The sequence below is a fragment of the Pezoporus wallicus genome, unplaced genomic scaffold (assembly GCF_028554395.1).
Source record: "Pezoporus wallicus isolate ANWC-B61680 ecotype Strahan unplaced genomic scaffold, APGP_CSIRO_Pwel_v1 contig_4710, whole genome shotgun sequence".
NCBI classification, from domain to species: Eukaryota; Metazoa; Chordata; class Aves; order Psittaciformes; family Psittacidae; genus Pezoporus; species Pezoporus wallicus.
This window is the reverse complement of record NW_026640647.1, coordinates 448,860-467,666: the sequence shown is the minus strand read 5'-3', so window position 1 is coordinate 467,666 and position 18,807 is coordinate 448,860. Positions and strand designations below refer to the sequence as shown.

The window sequence follows — 18,807 nt, the reverse complement described above, 5'->3', positions numbered from 1 at the left end:
ACTGGAGAGTGATGCAGTGTAAAGCGACACAAAGGAAAAGGAAGTATGTTAAAAAAAGTAAAAAGCAAAGAAGAGAAAAATAAGAGGAGTTGGCATGGGGGGGGGGTATGTGGCAATCAACTGAACTTTTTCCCCATTTTTGTGTTCTGCCATGATAAGTTCCTAAATGTGCTTTTTGTTCTCTCTTCAAGGGACCTAGAGGAATGCCAGGAGAAAGAGGTCGAATTGGACCACAGGGTGCCCCTGTAAGTAGGATCTTCTTTCTCTTTCCTTGTTTTACTTAAATTTAAATCCCTGAACCTGGAAGTGTTTATTCATATAACTGCTAGTCAATTCCACAGGGAGTTCTGCCCTAGCTTAAAAACGTTAGGGCTGAGCAGAGTGTTGTGGGGTGAGGCGTTTACTCAATATTTTAAAAGTTGACAGTTTTGAAAGAAGAATGCTGTATGGTACTTTCTTATAACAGAGCTGCCCACAGGGCCAAGTACCTTACTGCACTTGATATTTTTGTGGCACAAAATTGTCGTTTCTGTGAAATTTCTTGTGAAAGGCTATTTTCACCAAAAATTACTGAAATAGAAATAATATGTATTGATTTTTCTGGAGAAAATTTAAAATGAAAGTTTAGACTTTCAATTTAAATTAAGTCTTATAATTTAATTGCTGGTAATAAAACTGTCTTAAAAATATTTTGATTTTTAAGAAAAAGTGGGTTTAGCTTTGACATGAGATCATAGTTGAGCAGAAATTTCTTTCTGTTGCTTTACATCCAGTGTCAGGTATTTTTTTTTTATTTTGTATTTATTGTATTTTTTCTCCCTGTGACACTTACGTGCTCTACTTACGTTATGTGCTCATACAATGAGACTGTCTAACTACTGGCCTGTCTGAAGAGAGGAAGCTATTAACTTGAAGGTGAGCATGTTATAAATATTCAGTCTTGTGTATTTTCATGTCTAGGGTGGACGTGGCCAGCATGGTATGCCTGGGAAGCCAGGGCCAATGGTAAGTTTCTTTCTTAATCATCTTTCTTTTTTTTTTCACCTTATAGTGGTGGTTACCTTATATGATAATCACTTTCCTTCTCATACTACCTGAAGAAGCATGAGAAAATTGTTGGCCAAGGGCACATGGAATTATCTATGAATGGTTCCTAGTTCTGCATATTTTAGCTCCAGTGATATCCTCTGAGAAATAATACTCTGTGGTTTGCTTCATCTAAAGGTTTTAATTTGCAGAGGAGTAGGCTTTAGCATCTTCATTGGAGGGGTGGTGCTTTGCTGCTTTCATTAAGTGAGGCCCATACTGTAGGGAGGAAAGTGTCTTAAAGATACACACTGCAATATAAAACAGTTTATAATTACATATTATCTTCCTTCACATACAAAGTTGGTAAATGAGATTGTACCCATTCTCAGCAAGAAAAAATGCATTTCACTGCATTTGCTAGTAAAAATTGATAGTAAAAATGTGTAAACCATAGCCTTTTAAATATGGAGAGACACACACTGAACTGAAGAAACAGAAGCCTGTAACTGATAGTAAAAAATGTGTAAACCATAGCCTTTTAAATATGGAGAGACACACACTGAACTGAAGAAACAGAAGCCTGTGTCTGTATATCTGCCAAACCAAGAAAGCTTGCATGACTGCAGACAATCTGTCACAACTGCAACAGGGCTGTTTAAACTGTGGATGTCAGTATATCAAAAGGGTGGTGCTTTCACTCCTACAATTTGGTCTCACAGCGCATTTGCAAAATGTGTTTGAGTGAATTCACGTGAGTATTAGGAAGCCAGTGTGGTTATTCACATACAAACAGTTAATTATGTGTTGCTTTTGCAAATGAAGGCTTATGATGAGTTTGTACTATTTGTGTAAAGTCAGCTTCCACTTTAAAAAATGCAGTATTCTTTTTTATTTCCTTTTTTTCCAAAGCATTACTTTTGGGATGTGGTTGACAGTCTCTGTCCATTTATGCAGACAGCCTGAACCTTTCCCACTTTGTGTAAAAACAAACCAACCAAAACCCCTGAAACATCCCACCCCAAAAAACAAACCAGAATAAAAAAAAGAACAAAAAAACCCCCACACTAAACCCACCACACCACCCCCAAACACCTGCATACTGTCTGCAATTAAAGTTTCATTCCCTGCATAGTCTTTATTTAGAAGTGATCTAAGTCCTGAGAAAAATTCATTTTCCTGTGTCATCTTAATCAAAAGACTCTTTTATTAAGATCTTCAGTGAGAAATAAGAAACGAAAAAATAGTCTAGAAGCTGCAAAACTACTTTATTTAGTGTATCATGAATGAAGGGTAATTCGTTAGAAGAAACTTGCAATTAAAAGATATTTCAGTATCTGAAACTGTTTAGTTGTTTGTTTGTTTTTTTTTTAAAAAAAACAACAAAACAACCTGAGTCTTGAGCTATGAAATTCTACCTGAAACTTGATTTTTTTTTTTCTTTGGCATAATATATGAGCTCAGCTTCACTGGACTTGTTATCTTGTTGGCTAACATTTTTGGTAAAATTCCATGTAGTGTCACAAGGGAGATAGTGGTACTTAATGCATATGTTTCTCATTGGAGGAAGTGTTAATGAAATGCATTGTTATTTGGGTCAGTGAGGTGGTACAGCATAATTCTGGAATTCTTCCTGCAATGAGAGAGAGATTTGGCAGACATGCATTTGTGATGCAGTAAACTGGGACATAAGTTTTCAAAATTATACTTAGTGAGCTCTTACATCAGTTCTGTAGAAATCCATGCAAGGTCGTGGCAGAAATGTTGTCTGTAATGAGTGCTCTGGGGGGCAGATTGTTCTTATTAAGTTTTTCAGTGAAGCTTTATTACATAGAACATTTTTTTTTTTACAGTATGCATCATATTTTACAAAAAAGAAAATCAGGAAAAGATAAAGCAGAACCATCTGGGAACAGTGTTGTAGTGAATATTAATAACCACTGTGTGCCACCATCCAGAGAGTTTGTAATACAGTAGAAAGATCTGTTGAATGTCTTGTTCAGCACAAAAAGCATTATGAAAATGAAAAGAATTTACAGATTTACTGAAAAACCCTTAATTGGAAGTTTTCTGTTTAGCAAAACAAGGTTTATATCATATTGTACAGGTATATTCAAGTGTATACACTTAAAGTTTGCTTTCTAGTGAATTTGGACAGTCTGCCATATAATGCAGCCCCAGCTGTTTTCATCCCAGCCCCATACTTCATGTCCTTACAGTCAGATGAGGTAAACCTACACTCTGCAGCACCACCAAGAATTCTGCTCTAGAAACAGCAGTTGTGTAGCCACTTCAATACTACACTCTGCTCAGCCTCTCCCTTCTTAGACACAGCATCGACTGCCTCAAGATACAATGCTGTTTGGGAAGAGCTACACTGCCTTCAGGAGCTGAAGGTGTACCTCTGCACAGCACTGTGTTTCATGGTGGGGCACCCTCTTCTCCATTTCCTTTTCGAGAAATACCTGCCTATCTCTGAACAAAGATACAAGCAGTAAAGTATCTGCAGTATGTGTCTATACAGCCTTGAAAATTTGATACAAAATCTGTGTTTTAAAGCTTGTGAATGAATTTTCCTGTGAATTTTGAAAACTTGGAAACTAGCCTCTAGTTATATTTCCACTTGTCATTTTCACTTGTTGCTTGCTACAGAAAACTTGTCTAGCAATCCAGTTGTTTTAGTGTAGATGTGGCTTGTATTTCTCTTTTTTCCTAGATTACTGTTTTAAGTCTGAAAGAAGTGAAACTCTCCTTTGCTACATTCTGTAGGACAAATTGTTATCCTTTAACACATATCTGATCTTTTTATTTCCATAAAACAATACCATAGATCTAGAAAGAGGATATAATAGTTTGTTAAAAACTAAACTTGAAAAACAATTGCTGTAATTGTCAACTGTGCACATTGCAATTTGTGCATTAATAACTAATCAAGATCTGTAACTTTGCTGGTCAGTAAATACATTATTAAAATACTGCACCACGATTCTATAAAATGTATCGGTATCACTTGGAAAAATTATTGTTATTTTTCTTTTTGTTATAAACAAATGTTTTATGACTAAAAAATACACTTAATCCCAGAAGCATATTCACCCAGCGATTAGATACTAATCTGTGATCTAAACTGCAGAATTACAGCTTTGTCTGTCTTTTATAGGGCCCACTTGGCATAACTGGTTCTCCAGGTTTTCCAGGTGCTCCAGGTGTAAAGGTAAAAAATAAAATACCTTGTTAATATGTCTTAAGTCCATAGAATAAAAAATGTGTGCTAGACTACACAGGGTTCAGGCTGACATGTATACAGGTCATTAAGAGTTGCTGTGAAATCAGTCTTAGTCAGGACCTTGAGATGGAAGATAGAAATCAGAGGCCAAATGAAGCAGTTGCAATTTACCACAGTTAGGATGCTGTCTTTGTTTTCACTTTTGCTTGAGCTGAGGGGTGATTATAAGATGATTGTCATGCAGTGCCTCAGGAATCTTGTCCAGTGCATTCAAAGAATAACGAGATGCATTATTACAAGTTAAGTTGTGAGAACTAGTCTAAGACAATATTTAAGCAGAACCTTATAGTGCTGAAACTTCTAGTTTCAGCTGAGGACACTTTTTGAGATGACCTAGACTGGTAAGACAAATGACTGAACCCTATCAGAGATGTACGTAATGATAGAGCACATGATGATTACCACCTTTTATGGTTCATACGACTTCCTTACATTTCTTGTACTTGTCCTCCACCCAGTTGCTCCTCTTTGTTCCTTTACACATGACAGGAAAAAATTATGTAAGAAGAAACTCCCAATTAGTCAGGTAGCCAAGTTCAGCAGATGTTTTGTGTTCTGAAGCTGGCAGCATTCACAAAAGGGCTTTTGGGGAACAAGTCTTAATAAGAGAATTAACATAACGTATACAATTAAATGATAGGCCTTTTAGTGCATGTCATCAATGTTTTGGTATGGCTAAACACCAGATAATACCTAAATAAATGTTTGGAGAAGCTGTCATATGATAAATTAATGGAAACTTTGGAAAGGAGGTGCTGTCTTCAAGTTTGATCATTGGATGATGTAAAATCGGAAGAGCTGTGTTGAACTCGAAAAAGCTAAGCAGACTGTGTGTATTTGATTTCCAAATCTTAAGCTTTAGTTGTTACTGAAGCTAAAAAAAAGTTGCCAAGTTGTGGATACATACTGGGATTTTAGAGAGAGATGTCTATCTCTTTTATCTGATCTGAGTCACTGGTGTTACAGTGCTGCTTCTCTGTAGAAAGTTTCCTTGTCATTGTATACATTGAGGAAAAATTCTGTTTGTCCTTTTAAAGTTTACATTCACATAAAAGTAGTAGAAGCAGAACTAGGTAAACTAAAATATATTTTAAGGATAATGAACTATTGAAAATTCTGAATTGTTTTTTTTTATAAAATCAGTATTCCTCCTTATTTACTTCATAGCACTACTTTGTAGAGCAGAATAATCTCCAGTTGTTTTCCCCTATGAAATCTTAGGGTGAAGCAGGTCCAACAGGACCTCGTGGTCCTGAAGGACCTCAAGGACAAAGAGGTGAAACAGGTCCACAGGGCCCAGCTGGATCACAAGGTCTTCCTGTAAGTACATTAAACTGAGCCTCTCAGTGCTTAGTTTGTGCATGTTGCTTGTTTGTGAGGAGTTCTAATACCCAACTCAACTTCATAGACATTGGTTTGTACTCAAATTACTTTTTTCTCAGGAATGGAAAGGTCTCGTTCGTTTGTTTTGTGCTTATTTTGTTGAAAATAACTTTTCATTGATTAATTAAAACAACTTGGAAAACTGAAGGTACACAGCTTTATATAGTCTCAATCCTAGAAGTACTTTAAATCTTAAACTTAAGATCTTAAAGATTAAGAATCACATTAACTTGCTTGCATTGTTACTCCAATTGGCATTTACACAAGTAGATCATATATGTTACCGTATTTATTTAATTTAATGTCTTATGAGACCAGACTTTATTGGTCAAAGTGGATAAAATAATTATCATCTGCTTTTGTTATCAATATCCTTCTCATTAGAATTAATTTTAATGATTGGTATGTTATCTGTAGGGTACTGAAGGGACAGATGGTTCCCCAGGTGCTAAGGGCCCTACTGTAAGTAATCTTACCACCTATTGAAGAAATCATGTAAGTGAATTCACTTTATTTTCTTATTTTTATTATGTTTCCTTACTGTAGTTGCTTTTCTTTCTATCTGTAGGGATCTCCAGGGACTGGAGGCCCCCTTGGTTTATCAGGTCCACCTGGTTCCCCAGGACCACAAGGCAGTACTGGCCCAACGGGTATTCGAGGCCAGCCGGTAATGATGTCTTTGTTGAAATTGTCATGTCTTGCAAATGTGTCAGTCTATGAAACTAAAACAGTGACCTGTATCCTGAGCTGCATCAGGATGAGAGTGGCCAGCAGGTTGAAGGAGGTGATTCTCCCTGTCTGCTTGGCTCTCCTGAGGCACAATCCTGAGTACTGTGTCCAGCTCTGGGGTCCCCAGCACAAGAGGGACATGGACCTGTTGGAGGGAGTCCAGAGAGGAGGGCCATGAAGTTGATCAGGGGGCTGGAGCACCTCTCCTGTGAAGACAGACTGAGTTGGGCTTCTTCAGCCTGGAGAAGAGAAGGCTCTGGGGAGACCTATAGCAGACCTAAAGGGGGCCAACAAGAAATCTGGAGAGGGACTTTTTACAAGGGTGTGTAGGGATAAGACAAGGGGAGATGGCTTTAAACTGAAAGAGGGTAGTTTTAGATTAGATATAAGGAAGAAATTCTTTACTGTGAGGGTGGTGAGACACTAGAACATGTTGCCCAGAGAAGCTGTGGCTGCACCATCCCTAGAAGCATTCAAGGCCAGGCTGGACAGGGCTTTGAGCAACCTGGTCTAGTGAAAGGTGTCCCTGCCCATGGCAGGGGGCTGGAACTGGGTGATCTTTAACTTCCCGCCCAACCCAATCGCAAACCACACTGTGATTCTACAATTAACAGTGGAGTTCCTTTAAATAAGTTAATAGCTTGCTAATGAGTATGCCAAAATCGGATCTTGTGAATCTTCTGTGTGCCCAAAATACTGGGATTGCTTTCTTAAAGGTCTAAGAAAAAAAGAGTGTCTGTATAATCTTGTACAAACAGTAACTGTTATCTCCTGGAATTGTCAAATTTAAGTGTGTTTTGATAACAAAATATACATATATAAATAAGCACACTAAGGGGAAAGACAAAACATTATAAGCATCTGTTATAGTGCCTACAGCTAGTCACTAAACTAGAAACTGTTTTTCTGTTTCATAGCATAATACAAAATGGTCAAAAAAATCTATGCAGCCTTTTAATCTTATGGATGTTATTCGTGTGTTTTCAGGGAGACCCAGGTGTCCCAGGTTTCAAGGGAGAAGCAGGACCTAAAGGTGAACCTGTAAGTCTCCATTGTATAAGATGAAAAGAAATCACAAAGGCTGGTATGAATATTTTATAGATTCTTAAATTTTTCAAGACACTTCTGATGCTCGTAATCATGAGGGTAATTATAGTGGAACAAACCAAAGCGAGCCTGACTAGACAGTACTAACAGTGACTGGTGAAGCAGATCCTTTGTTGTTACAAATCGCCTACTCAATATAGGCCTTACAAGACTCAAGGACAGAAAAAACTTAGTGCATCTGCTGAGGTTTCTGCAACACTCCCAATGACTGTATTTCAATTTCCCAATCTCCTATGAAATGGATTCATGTGATCTTGGACATTTAAGAGCACACAGGTCTGCATGCTAATCATAATAATAGCATCCTTTTTTATTTTACACTGGTATTTAATACATTTATACTTATGCAGTTATGTATATATTAATTATATTTTCTTCATGCATTAAAATAATATGAATATTTATACATTTATGGTATGAAGAGCTGTGTAGCACATAGCTAATATTTGTGAAAGATTATTTGAGAGCATGGCTAATTCCATGCTGTAATCATATGAATTTTGCAAGAAAAGTGATTCTGCAGAATGAGAATCAGTTTGACTTCTCAACCAATATTTAGTTTTTCTCTCTCACCAGTTGAATGATCATGTGATAACTGACAGAAAAATACAGACAAAGTAATGATTTCCTTTCCACTGACTCTCTTCTCCTGTTAGAATTTCTACTAGAGTCTTACTGAATTTTGGATCCTTTGCAGCTTGCCCTTTTGAGAATAGTAAATACAAATTGTTGTGTCTGACCGAGTAGGTGACTTTAGAAGCGCTATACAGCTGAACTGCAGATTTAGTTTATTTGAAGTGCACTTACTGAAAAATTATAAACATTGTAAAAGAGAAAAACTAATGCTGAAGAGCTGCACTTTTTAAGTAATCCAGAACCTATTTTTTTTCCTCCTTTATTTGGAAAAATATTTGTCATGTTTAGAAGACAGTCCTTTTCAATGTACCTGAGGATTGGTAAGCTAACAGTAATTTTGTCTTTTTGAAATATTTTACTTTCGCTAGGGCCCACAAGGTGCTCAGGGTCCCATTGGCCCTATAGGTGAAGAAGGGAAAAGAGGTCCTCGAGGTGATCCAGGGTCAGTAGGTCCACCAGGTCCTGTTGGAGAGAGGGTAAGCAATCCAAAGGAATAATATGTCTGTTGAGCTAACCACAAGTTTTATCGCAGGTTCATTCTGGGTATAGTCCAACTATTTTCCTAACAGTAGTTTCATACCGTTTGTCATGGTTTAAGCCCAGCCAGCAACTCAGAACCACGCAGCCGCTCTCTCACTCCCCACCTTCTTCCTCCTCCCGCTCCTGGAGAGATAGGGAGGAGAACTGGAAGCGTGTAACCCACAGGTTGAGATAAGAACAGTCCAGTAACTAAGGTAAAACACAAACCACTGCTGCTATGTCCTAGGTTCAGCAGTAGCAGTCATTTTTTCTCCTGAGCATGAGACTCGGAAAGTCCTTGGTCAGAGTAAACATCACTTAGCAACAACTGTTATCAGTGTTGTTCCCAGGCTGAAAGTTAAAACCACAGCACCAGCTACTAAGAAGGAGAAAAATGACTACTCCTGCTGAGCCTAGGATAGTTATCTTTTTTTTCTTCTTATACTGGATACTTTCATTTCTGGATTCAGTGCCTCAGATAGTATGGTAGGATAAATGATGGAGATATGACAGGCAAATCTCAGATTTCTTGCTTAATCCTGTATAAATTGTCACCTTGCTTTCAATGAGACTGTTCACATAGAAGGAGCTGTTCAGCATGCATTAATGAAGCACTGGCATTGTTACCACTCCAAGTGGTAAAAAAGACAAGTTTAAAGTATTGAAGTAAGGAATTTGTAAGGAAATGAACTGAAACCCCAAGACCTAAATCTAGTACTTTATTTTCAATAAGGTGTGTAAAAATTAAGATAATCATCCCATATCTATGGCTTTTCCTAGGGTGCTCCTGGTAACCGTGGTTTTCCAGGTTCTGATGGCTTGCCTGGACCAAAGGTAATGAAATTAATGTGTCCATCTTTTATTGGATCATTTGTTAAATTTTCATACATGGAGATACATAGAAAGAAAGAGTTCCCTTAAAAATGTGTGCTTCTAGGCAAGTAGGCAGGTCCTCAAAATCACTGGCAGCAGGATCAAAAGGAGTTGATAGGTGCCAAAAAGGGATTTGAATGTTTTGAGGCTAAAAGCTTTTTGGGAAAAATCACTTTCAGTTCCTGTGATGTTCAGTTTTGCTTGCTTGTCCCTGACTTAATGCTCCCTCCTGCTGAAATATGGATAGATTTGACCTGTTCTACTATTTTTTTCTTAATGTATTGCTCTGTAGCAGGTAACTGTATGAAAGCCTTTTCTTTGTGTGTGGACTGTTTTTCCTAGACTTGTCCCTTGAACGGATGTGCTTATCTGTCTTTGGCTTTCCTATCTTTTTTTAACACTTCCAGGAAACTGACTCACATATTTATTGGTCTAGTGTTTCTGTAAATCCCTGACTTGGTAAAAATGCAGGGATTCTAAAATTCCCAAAATATTTTTTTTAATTGAAGAGACAATTTTTAAATAATCATTCCAAAAAATAGTAGTAGTAATAATAAGCATTAATTATTTGGAACTCTTGTTTGCAAAAAAATAGATCCTTAATAGAAGATACCTGTTTTATTTAACCTTCCCTTCCAGTTGCTGTTCCACCTCTTAACTTGTAGCCTAATGGTATCTTTCTAGGGTGCCCAAGGGGAGCGTGGTCCTGCAGGTTCTTCTGGTCCTAAAGGAGGTCAGGGAGATCCTGGGCGTCCTGGTGAACCTGGCCTCCCGGGTGCAAGGGTAAGAAACTAATAGCAGTACACTATAAACAACAGCATTTTTCATTTTCAGAAAGCCACAATGAACTTTGCAGAATTAAGAAGCTGTTATAGAAGGACAGACTTGTTTCAGTGGAGCTATTTAAAGGGTAAAGGCCAAAATGTCTGTCTTCCTGCTGATGTTGGTAAGCACACGTTCCACTTGCCTCTGAAGAAGGAGAAATAACCTTGATTAGGACCAGCCAGTGGAACTGAAGGGGGTGTGCTTGTAAAGCACATAGTTGCCACAGATAACATGAACTAAGGGCCAAGTTAATTGAAGTCTAACCTACATTAAACTGGTGATTGATAGTTGAGTGGTGCATGTCATCTAGAGAATTTTTCAGGAAAAATATTTGAGGAGAATTTGGAATATCACAAAAGCAGAGAAAGGGATGTTACAGATCAGATAATGGCAGAACTAAAGATGAGCCTGTGAGAAGCTTGAGAGGTGTAAAAGCAAGAATAGGGAAAATAAGAATAGGAAAAAGGAAGATCAAAGACAGTGAGGGAGGAGGCTGTAAAGTGAAGACAAAGATGAACAACTTTGATACATGGTAGTAACTGAGCATGTCTTTTGCATTTATTTGCATTTCTCTATTGTTCTAGAATTATATGCAGAACCTTAACATCAATGTTACTCCCACTTTTAGGGTTTGACAGGAAATCCAGGTGTTCAAGGCCCTGAAGGAAAACTTGGCCCCCTGGTAAGCGACACAAAAGCTTAGTATTTTCAGTTAATGCCAGATTAATTCAAGGGTCCCAGCTCCCTGAAATTACTTTATTGATTTCAGTTTTCTTGATTTCTGCAAGTTCATCTTCTAACTGTTCACCTTAGATTCCTGGCTCCAAAATTAGTGCAGATACTGTACGTTTAGTTTTGCCTCTTCAGCAGTATCTGTTGTTCAGCAGCTGCTGCAATATTTTTAAGCCATCCTGAACTCAGTATCTTTTCTAACTGTCTCTTCAAGAAAACACTAAAGTATCTGTACATAGTGGCTCTATTATAAAAATTGCATAATATTTAGTTAAATCCAGCAGCATGGCTACAGCTGTGTCTGCCTTAAAAACATGTTGATTGATAACTGTAGCACTGAACTAGATTAATGTTTGTATATATATATAATATACACACAAGGATTTTACAGGGGTAAATAAATTCATAAGAATAAATACATTTATAATCGAATGTGGAAAATGCTTTATCTCTGCAGGGTGCTCCTGGAGAAGATGGACGTCCAGGTCCTGCAGGTTCAATTGGAATCAGAGGTCAGCCAGGCAGCATGGGCCTTCCTGGCCCAAAGGGTAGTAGTGTGAGTACGGCACCTGGTACTAAAGATCTGTTTAACTTTAAACATTTGCATATATCTTAATAGATGAAAACAGTATCTAAATGCAGTAATTTTTAACTCTGCAAATCAGGGGGATCCTGGAAAACCCGGAGAAGCAGGCAATGCAGGTGTCCCAGGACAGAGAGTGAGTGTGACTGCTATTTGTAATGATAACAAAATATGATGCTTTTCTGTTATATATGTTCACTATACAATACTTCCTATGCCATTTTTAATTCAGGGAGCCCCTGGTAAAGATGGTGAAGTTGGTCCTTCTGGTCCTGTTGGCCCACCCGTAAGTCAGCTTTTACCACTCTGCCTACCTGCCAGTCATTCCATCCATTCACTGCTCTTCTGCTTCTGTTTTTATCTATCTTCATGCCAGTTGTTGATTCCAAACAAAAAATTACAAGAACATTTAAAGAAATTTTTTTCCTAGAAAATGGGAAATTTTGTATTTAATAATATATTAGTAGGTCAATTCCTTTTACTGACCATTACAAAAAATAGGGCAAGGAGCAAAATTTTCTCATGGTTCATACTCCTAGCTTTCTTAGTTTCAATGGAACTGAGTGTCTCCATGCCAGCATAGAACTTCTGGGGGAGGATCCTAGAGAAATGATATGCATTTTATTACATCTTTTAGATAGGGTATGCCTTGTCCTGGGGTTAAGTAAAAATGTATAATAAACACATAATTGAAAATATACATATTCAGAGAGAAGAAAAATTGTGAGGCCTGCCTATATTCCTTTGCTATATACTTACTACTTTCTTTTGTGTAGGGTCTAGCAGGAGAAAGAGGAGAACAAGGCCCTCCAGGTCCTACAGGTTTTCAGGTATGTGCATTCATGTTTTTTTTTAAAGAAAGATTAAAAACCGATGTCAACTTCAATTGGAGAAATTTGAGCAAGTGATGTATAACAAAACACAACTTCAGAACTAAGGCAGCAACGTTAAGAGTAATGAGTGATACTTAGCTTTCACATCAGCTGTGTGCTGAACTGAACTGGCAAAGGCTTAAATACCAGCTCTGTATCCCTTGAGAGAACCTTTGTTGTTTTTGTTTTAATTTGGAGACTTTCCAAAGATGTGCCAAATACAGAGCCAAAGAATTATTTTGATAATAGAATATTAATTAAGTCAAACTCTATTAATTGAGAACTTTATTTTTAGGGCTGATACGCCTTTGTCCTACAAATTAGCATTAAAGAAAGGCTGCCATTTAGAAGAGGAAAACCACTTTGCTGCAGTATTCATGTAACTTTTTCTTAGGGGTCTCTGACAACATACTCTAGTATGGGGTATAATATTACATTGATATTCTTGGTGTCTTAGTTAAACCTGGATTTACATAATTTCCTACCATCTTAGTTATCATTTTTTTTACTTTTTTTACAGGGTTTGCCTGGGCCACCAGGTCCTCCAGGTGAGGGAGGAAAGCCAGGTGATCAGGTAATTTCTGTGTAATGTTACAAGAATTCATTTCATGAAGTACTTTTACCATTTTTTCTCTTTGTAATTTAATTTCCCACTCTATTTCAAAATATGTACTGATGTAGTCTGAAAGCTGTCTGAGGACTGCTTTTTGGATAAAATAATTTCTAGAATCTGACCGACAGACTGATTTGGACTCTGCTCTTGTCTCGGACAAATAATAGAACTAGCCATCTATATTCATAGCACTTTGGAAATTAATTTTTTATCTCTAACTTGCATAACTGTAAGGCATTATTCATAAGTAATGCTCTCATTCTAATGGTGAATTCTGTTCTGCTTAGGGTGTGCCTGGAGATCCTGGAGCAGTTGGTCCATTGGGCCCTAGGGTAAGTGTTTTCTATCAGAGTTTAAACATTTGTAACAGTTCTCTGAGGTTGCCAATTGATACAGAATGTGGACTTCAACAGCTAAAGTGATTATTTACTTTTTCCCCACCAACAAAATGGTTGTAAGCATGGATACATTTTAAAATGGCTTCTGTAAAACCTACCACCTTTAATGGTTTTGTAGGTAATGAAGTGGCGTTGAGTACTAGCTGCTAAAGGATTTGGTTTACACCTATGAAATGATGGGTTTTAGTTTGCTGAACAACATAGAATCATAGACTAGGTAGGGTTGGAAAGGACCTTAAGATCATCTAGTTCCAACCCCCCTGCCAATGTCAGGGACACCTTGCAATAAACCATGTCACGCAAAGCTCTGTCCAGCCAGGCCTTGAACACCGCCAGGGACAGCACAGCTTCCTTGGTCAACCCATTCCAGTGTCTCGCCACCCTCACAGCAAAGTTCTTCCTTATATCCAGTCTAAACTTCTCCTGTTTAAGTCTGAATCCTTTATCCCTTGTCTTGTCACTACAGTCCCTAATGAAGAGTCTCTCCCCAGCATCCCTATAGGCCCCCTGCAGATACTGGAAGGCTGCTATGAGGTCTCCATGCAGCCTTCTCTTCTCCAGGCTGAGCATGCTATTTCCCCTACCTTTAACAATAAAAGCATAAAGCTGTTTTTTTTATTTGATCAGTTCTCCTAGAACTTGATCACAGGCTCTTTGTTCAAATAGCAGTGCTGCACTTACAGTGTATTTAGGATTTTGTCTACCAGAACTGAACCCTGATTCCCAAATAAGTAATAATTTTCTATTTTGCAGGGAGAACGGGGCAATCCAGGAGAGAGGGGAGAACCAGGTGCATCAGGACTCCAGGGTGAAAAGGGTATGGCTGGAGGCCATGGTCCTGATGGTCCAAAGGTAAGCTGAATGGAGATTTGTGTTGCTGCAGTGATGTAATGTATGATACTGCTCATGCATGCAAACATAGAGGAGGGTTTTTTTTCATTATAAAAGGGATAGCTCGTATAAACAAGATCTCTTTCATGAAAAGGGCTTTAGGGTGACATAAAATCCATTTTTATACCAGTATAAAAAATATTAATAAATTGCAAGATACTAAAATGTTGAGAAATCATATTTTGTATTAATTTATATAGCTCTGAAGTTTAGAATGGCTTTTGTGCTTCTCAGTAAAACCGGGCAAATCTGTTTCTGAACTGCAGAAAACCTTCTAGCAATGTTTTAAGAGCCATTTCAGTTTACATAAAGACATTTGGCAGGGATGAACGTTTAAAAGAAAATGCTGAAAACACCATGCATTTCTTTCACCTGCAGTCTGTTTACTTAGGCTTAAGAAGGTCACCCCAATTAGGGATTGTCTCTAGCAATGTGAGACATGAGCTCTGAAAAGCAAAGCATAAATACAGCCACTCTGCTCCTGGCAACTTCTAGCTGTAGCTACTTTGTGTAATAGAACCATGTGGCATCAAGGTAGAAAGATGCTGGAGTTTCTTTTTTTTGCCTGTTCTCATGCACTAAGTAAATAATAATGTCTTTGGAAGGACTACAGTATTACAGTTCAGTATTACAACTGAACTTCCTGAGTAACACAATGGGAAAAGTATTTGGACATGAATAAAGTCCAAATTTAAGAGAAAATTATTACTTAAAACAGTGCCCTAGAGACTTTAACACAGGCACAGTGTGTTCTGTAGCCTGGAGACAAAGATACTTCACAGATGAATAGACAGCAACTTGTTCTTTATTTGCTTCAGGGAAGTCCAGGCCCTAGTGGGACACCTGGTGATGCAGGCCCACCAGGACTTCAAGGTATGCCTGGAGAAAGAGGGATCGCTGGAACACCTGGCCCCAAGGGTGATAGAGTAAGTGTTTATTTCTGTTGTCTTGAGTCAAGTCACCAGTCTCTTAATACTGCAGTTATTCCAGGGTATTCAGCATCTAGTGTCATAACTGAGGCTTTCTGTATATTTTCCATAGGGTGGCTCAGGTGAGAAGGGTGCTGAAGGTACAGCTGGCAACGACGGGGCAAGAGTAAGTAAATCCATTGCCCTATTTAGACCTGTTCTTCACTCACCAGATTGTCTATTTTGCTAGGGTACTCAACTCATGGAGTTAAATGCTATTCAGCATGGTGATACTATGTGCAGAGTGGCTTGGGATGTCTGTGTCCCACACCCCTATTTTGTATCATCAATAGTGAGAGTTAAGATATCAAAGGATTTCCAGAAGTAGTGTGTTGATTTGGGATTCAGCTAAGCTGACTATAGTAAAAATATTGAAAAAGGGACAGGCAGAATATATATATAACAAAAAAGCAGCCCTTCCAGCTCTTACTCTTGTACTAAGGCAGATGCCACCTTCTTGTTTGGACTGAGTTCCCCATGGTCTGTCCTGAGTTTCACAGGTGGAAATTCCAGTAAATGTACTAAGCCCCATATGGGCAGTAAGTCACTGACTCTACTGTAAAGCTTTGAATCTCCTATGCATAAATAACGTGGTGAATCTCTTCAAGTCATATTACATATGCTGTTCTGCATAGACCAGCTGTGCAATAATCCCCGAAGCACTGGGTTTGCTGTGTATGCACTGGCCATATTTTCTTCCGAAGTGTTGAGTTACTTTTTACATGAATCTCATGTATCTGAGGATCCTGGGTTTTGCAAACCAGTTGGAGTACTAACTGCTAGGTGTTTGCAAAGCGAGATACATTCAAAAGATAAGGATTCTGCCTGGGCTAAATTTATTGTTAAAAGAGCAAAAGGTCTTTGGTGAAACCTTAGTATACCGAAGCACTAACTTAAAAATATCATCTCTGAGCTGGAATAAGTTATACAAGTCAGATATTATCCAAGGATACAAAATAGTTCTTAGGCATTATAAGGTGTGTTCTTAGCTTACAGTAACTGGTGAGAGGGTAAAATAATGGTGAGCTAAATGTACGTCCCTATTCTATAGTCGGGTATCTGCAGATATTTCTGCTAACGACCACTAGAGCATTAATGGCATTACAGTATCCCTTGTTAATGCCTTCTTTTTCTATATTTCTCTCCAGTTTGAACTAAGTTCCAGACCAGTTCTTTTGTGGGAGGGGGAATTTTGTTCAAGACAAACATGGTGCAAGTTTTGGTATTTTGCTTCTAATTAAAGAGAACTGTAATTGGGATATCTAAATATTCAGGAAGGTAATATAGTTAATGTTATAGGATCATTACGTGGAGCTGATGGGTCTGAATGGAAAATTTGCAACTTAACAGCCCCTGAAGAGACAAAGGACACTTGAGGAGTTTGCAAGATATCAGTGAATCTTCAGAAGTAATGATGGACACTTTAAAGATAATTGAAACAGTTAAATACTAGCATAAGAGAAGGAGCTTCAGTGCAAGTGGGGAAAAAGGACTGAATTTTCTCCTGAGAGAGCAAAATAATGCCGGTGTGGTGTTTTTTTTAATCACTGGCCTTATGCACAAACACTACATAAAGGAGATGAAGTAAGTGAAAAAGAGAATGAAGGAAAGCTGGTCCTTTGAGATGTGGGATTTTGGTCACTGGGAGAGGGAATTCAAGTCAGTTTTAGATAAAGAAAGCCCAACAAGTTTTCTGAGATAAAGGACAAGACTTTAAAGGAATGAAAAATCGTATGGAAATACTAGCATATGTAAAGATTTAAATTAACTGTTTTGAAGCACAACTTCTCTAACTTCTTTTCATCTTAATTTTTCAAAAGGGTCTTCCTGGTCCAATAGGCCCAATGGGTCCAGCAGGTGCCACTGGTGAAAAGGTAAACAGATTTTTATTCAATTCCCGACTGAAGTTTTTCAATATTATCACACTTTATTGGCACTTTTACTACTTGTCAAATAAGTTACTTGGGAAATAATAACCTTTAATTTAATTTTAAGGGTGAACCAGGTCCTAGAGGTCTAGTTGGTCCTCCTGGCTCCCGTGGAAACCCTGTGAGTAAACATGTTCGGTTTTTTACTGACATAAGTTGATAATATATAACACTTATCCGGACTCCAGCCATTTGTCTCATTTGCTGATATGTTTTCCTCTTTTTCCTCCCCTTCCTTTGTAGATAAAATCTGTAGTTCTTTTTTGATGCTGGGCACTTGCAAAAACAAGTAGCATATTTTTTCCCTTGGCCCTATACTTGTGTTACGGCAAAATTTACAGAGACTTACCCTCATTTACCTCACTCCTGAAAATGCACCACCACTTTTAATTGTTCAAAGCATGCCTATACCAGATACTACTGTAAACATACAACTGTCTAGATGGACAAAGAGCAGAGGTATACCTAAGTTCCTCTAGTTATGTTAACTCTTGTCATATTCTGTTAATTTGTGATTTTAAGGGTTGACTTTGATTAGGAAATTAGAGGCTCAGCCCTTCTAGATCCTTCATACTACTTGGAATTGATTATGTCTCTGTCATAAATCAGAGCAATCTTATTTCCAGTATAAACTGGAACAGCTTCCACCCCTCTAGGGAGTGCTGGATTTTGGCAGCCTTCAGCTCCTTCTTTTCCAAACAAATGTTGTGTGGAAAGTTCAGTTGAAGCAGCTCGTAGCCATTCTGATCTTGTAGAATAATACATCTTTGAACTACTGTGTTTTTTTCCCAGTCTATCTCGCTGGAATATGCATAAAATATGTACTCTTCAGCTAATTGTGCCATCTCTGGAAGTAGTTGTGAGCAGAATTTCACCTACTGTGCTTTTAGTGCTTGCTTATGCCTTCCATCTCTAAATTCTGAAAGTTTAAATATAGTCTTGAACACGAGGCAGATGTTAACATCACAGTTAGCATTGTTTATTTCATGATTAAAAGTTAATTCTGATTAATAGAGCAAAAGTGTAAGCATGTTTATGATAGCAAATAGTTAACATCCTTCTGTGAATTATTTTGTATATAGAAAGAAAATTGTTAAATACAATTATTCTAATTTTTTTTGGCCAGGGTTCCCGAGGAGAAAATGGCCCAACTGGCGCTGTTGGTTTTGCTGGTCCCCCGGTATGTGTTTTGTGACACTAATAAGTTCCCTTTAGTCATGCTTTGACATGCTTAGTTTCCTTCATTATGAGTAATACTGCAGTGTTCTGGAATGTGAGTAGCATTTTTGTTGCAGAAAGAGCTGTTTCTTTTTCAGGTAAAGGGCCAATAAATACCCTAGACAGTTGAAAAGTGATTTTGTTGATAAAATTATGTAATTGTTCACCAGATTTCATATTTTCATGAATATGCTATGTTGCTCCTTTGAGATTAGGATGA

General features: G+C 37.9%; 1 protein-coding gene across 1 annotated transcript in view; it reads left to right on the top strand.

The window, feature by feature from the left end:
- The window catches only part of COL5A2 (collagen type V alpha 2 chain), a 112,989-nt gene that overhangs the window by 78,698 nt on the left and 15,484 nt on the right, over positions 1 to 18,807 (top strand). Inside the window, exons 16-38 of the mRNA XM_057419774.1 lie at positions 192 to 245; positions 961 to 1,005; positions 4,187 to 4,240; positions 5,534 to 5,632; positions 6,113 to 6,157; positions 6,264 to 6,362; positions 7,412 to 7,465; positions 8,536 to 8,643; positions 9,467 to 9,520; positions 10,244 to 10,342; positions 11,013 to 11,066; positions 11,574 to 11,672; positions 11,782 to 11,835; positions 11,932 to 11,985; positions 12,476 to 12,529; positions 13,092 to 13,145; positions 13,472 to 13,516; positions 14,336 to 14,434; positions 15,292 to 15,399; positions 15,515 to 15,568; positions 17,262 to 17,315; positions 17,437 to 17,490; positions 18,496 to 18,549. Coding sequence (XP_057275757.1) covers positions 192 to 245; positions 961 to 1,005; positions 4,187 to 4,240; positions 5,534 to 5,632; positions 6,113 to 6,157; positions 6,264 to 6,362; positions 7,412 to 7,465; positions 8,536 to 8,643; positions 9,467 to 9,520; positions 10,244 to 10,342; positions 11,013 to 11,066; positions 11,574 to 11,672; positions 11,782 to 11,835; positions 11,932 to 11,985; positions 12,476 to 12,529; positions 13,092 to 13,145; positions 13,472 to 13,516; positions 14,336 to 14,434; positions 15,292 to 15,399; positions 15,515 to 15,568; positions 17,262 to 17,315; positions 17,437 to 17,490; positions 18,496 to 18,549 — 1,548 coding nt within the window. The remainder of the gene's footprint in view (positions 1 to 191; positions 246 to 960; positions 1,006 to 4,186; positions 4,241 to 5,533; positions 5,633 to 6,112; positions 6,158 to 6,263; positions 6,363 to 7,411; positions 7,466 to 8,535; positions 8,644 to 9,466; positions 9,521 to 10,243; positions 10,343 to 11,012; positions 11,067 to 11,573; positions 11,673 to 11,781; positions 11,836 to 11,931; positions 11,986 to 12,475; positions 12,530 to 13,091; positions 13,146 to 13,471; positions 13,517 to 14,335; positions 14,435 to 15,291; positions 15,400 to 15,514; positions 15,569 to 17,261; positions 17,316 to 17,436; positions 17,491 to 18,495; positions 18,550 to 18,807) is intronic.